This window comes from Oncorhynchus keta, chromosome 1, assembly GCF_023373465.1.
Source record: "Oncorhynchus keta strain PuntledgeMale-10-30-2019 chromosome 1, Oket_V2, whole genome shotgun sequence".
In the NCBI taxonomy this organism is placed as follows: Eukaryota; Metazoa; Chordata; class Actinopteri; order Salmoniformes; family Salmonidae; genus Oncorhynchus; species Oncorhynchus keta.
Window position 1 is genome coordinate 91,424,011 of NC_068421.1, and position 3,161 is coordinate 91,427,171.

At 46.8% G+C, this 3,161-nt stretch overlaps 1 protein-coding gene across 1 annotated transcript in view; it reads right to left on the reverse strand.

Moving 5' to 3' along the window:
• LOC127931619 (uncharacterized) overlaps positions 1–3,161 on the reverse strand; it is a 3,476-nt gene continuing 315 nt past the window's right edge. The window contains exons 2-4 of the mRNA XM_052524811.1: positions 955–3,161; positions 405–802; positions 1–348 (exon numbers count right to left, since the gene is read on the reverse strand). The exon at positions 955–3,161 is cut by the window's right edge and continues 140 nt beyond it. Coding sequence (XP_052380771.1) covers positions 1–348; positions 405–802; positions 955–1,507 — 1,299 coding nt within the window. The 5' untranslated portion in view covers positions 1,508–3,161. The remainder of the gene's footprint in view (positions 349–404; positions 803–954) is intronic.

Below are 3,161 nucleotides of genomic sequence, written 5' to 3' on the forward strand. Positions count from 1 at the left end.
TTATCCAAACGACTTAGTCACACGTGCATCCATATTCTGAGCACAGGGATCCTCCATATTCTGAGCACAGGGATCCTCCATATTCTGAGCACAGGGATCCTCCATATTCTGAGCACAGGGATCCTCCATATTCTGAGCACAGGGATCCTCCATATTCTGAGCACAGGGATCCTCCATATTCTGAGCACAGGGATCCTCCATATTCTGAGCACAGGGATCCTCCATATTCTGAGCACAGGGATCCTCCATATTCTGAGCACAGGGATCCTCCATATTCTGAGCACAGGGATCCTCCATATTCTGAGCACAGGGATCCTCCATATTCTGAGCACAGGGATCCTCCATATTCTGAGCACAGGGATCCTCCATATTCTGAGCACAGGGATCCTCCATATTCTGAGCACAGGATCCTCCATATTCTGAGCACAGGGATCCTCCATATTCTGAGCACAGGGATCCTCCATATTCTGAGCACAGGGATCCTCCATATTCTGAGCACAGGGATCCTCCATATTCTGAGCACAGGGATCCTCCATATTCTGAGCACAGGGATCCTCCATATTCTGGGATCCTCCATATTCTGCACAGGGATCCTCCATATTCTGAGCACAGGGATCCTCCATATTCTGAGCACAGGGATCCTCCATATTCTGAGCACAGGGATCCTCCATATTCTGAGCACAGGGATCCTCCATATTCTGAGCACAGGGATCCTCCATATTCTGAGCACAGGGATCCTCCATATTCTGAGCACAGGGATCCTCCATATTCTGAGCACAGGGATCCTCCATATTCTGAGCACCTCCAGGGATCCTCCATATTCTGAGCACAGGGATCCTCCATATTCTGAGCACAGGGATCATCCATATTCTGAGCACAGGGATCCTCCATATTCTGAGCACAGGGATCCTCCATATTCTGAGCACCTCCAGGGATCCTCCATATTCTGAGCACAGGGATCCTCCATATTCTGAGCACAGGGATCCTCCATATTCTGAGCACAGGGATCATCCATATTCTGAGCACAGGGATCCTCCATATTCTGAGCACAGGGATCCTCCATATTCTGAGCACAGGGATCCTCCATATTCTGAGCACAGGGATCCTCCATATTCTGAGCACAGGGATCCTCCATATTCTGAGCACAGGGATCCTCCATATTCTGAGCACAGGGATCCTCCATATTCTGAGCACAGGGATCCTCCATATTCTGAGCACAGGGATCCTCCATATTCTGAGCACAGGGATCCTCCATATTCTGAGCACAGGGATCCTCCATATTCTGAGCACAGGGATCCTCCATATTCTGAGCACAGGGATCCTCCATATTCTGAGCACAGGGATCCTCCATATTCTGAGCACAGGGATCCTCCATATTCTGAGCACAGGGATCCTCCATATTCTGAGCACAGGGATCCTCGGCCATCAGAACATATTTATGTTTGTTAAAGTGCACTTCGAGAAAAGTGCAATCAGGCCAAGTGGACAGACGGGTTCGGGTTAACATCTCGGGTCACTATGACAACTGACATGGGTCAACATGAACTCACTAGGATTAGGTCTGACAAATGTTGCTGCTCCTTGCCAACCCGTTGAATCTCAATGACTTAAAAAACAACAAAAAAAAACGGTTGGATTTTTCAAAGACGAGCGTCTAAGACTGTGACACATTGATATTTCATAGAGATAATGTCTCATCTTGTATCTGATATTTCAGCTGCTAACCGTCCATTCATCAATGTGTAAGTATGTTTCCTATGTGTCCATGGAAATTGAAAGTCCTGGGGCTTATATAAAAAACAATGACCTTCAAATAGCCAACACCATACTATCCACACTTCTACCCACTCCCCACACTTCTACCCACTCCCCACACTTCTACCCACTCTCTCCACTACCCACACTACAATCCCTTCTCTCTGTCCACTACCCACACTACAATCCCTTCTCTCTGTCCACTACCCACACTACAATCCTTCTCTCTCCACTACCCACACTACAATCCCTTCTCTCTCCACTACCCACACTACAATCCTTCTCTCTCCACTACCCACACTACAATCCCTTCTCTCTCCACTACCCACACTACAATCCCTTCTCTCTGTCCACTACCCACACTACAATCCTTCTCTCTCCACTACCCACACTACAATCCTTCTCTCTCCACTACCCACACTACAATCCCTTCTCTCTCCACTACCCACACTACAATCCCTTCTCTCTCCACTACCCACACTACAATCCCTTCTCTCTCCACTACCCACACTACAATCCACTCTCTCCAAACAAAACCTCTACAATAACATAGTCAACACTATACAATATGATTTATCCCCAAATGGAACATATTTGGGGAATATTAACTTTTCAGATCAATGAAAGATACAGAATGTAAATGATATACTTTCATAGGTATGACAACATTTCAGTACAGAGGATAGCACTTCAACAAATAACATTTTCTGTAAGAGTATAACACTCCCCAAAGTATATTAGCACAGTGCAAACAGAAGTAAAAACAAAACAAACATCCAATAGGAATTCTTCATCGTAGCTACACTATATTGAAAACAAAACCTAAAAACAGAGAAACAGCAACATACTTTTAGTGGTTGGACTGCTTCAGCTTTAACACGTTGCAATTACTTCCTGAGTGTTATTGCCACTATTGCTGTGATCATTTCAATGGTATCACAGACGAGGGGTGATAAAAGCTTCAATCATCGTGAAATACTTCTATATAAAGCCTCAAGAAAACAAAAGAGATGTGAGGGATGGAGACTGAAGAAGAGAAAAGGGAGAGAACAACATGGCAGCCATGGGGTGAAAGTATTTGTGTTATGTTGGGGTGACTCAGGGTTCAATGCTCGGCCCCCTGCTGTTGCTCAGCAATTACCCTGGTAAGAGGAGTGTAGGGCCACAGTCAATCCGTCCAGACACACACAGAGCCTGGTCCTGGTCAGTCCAGACACACACAGAGCCTGGTCCTGGTCAGTCCAGACACACACAGAGCCTGGTCCTGGTCAGTCCAGACACACACAGAGCCTGGTCCTGGTCAGTCCAGACACACACAGAGCCTGGTCCTGGTCAGTCCAGACACACACAGAGCCTGGTCCTGGTCAGTCCAGACACACACAGAGCCTGGTCCTGGTCAGTCCAGA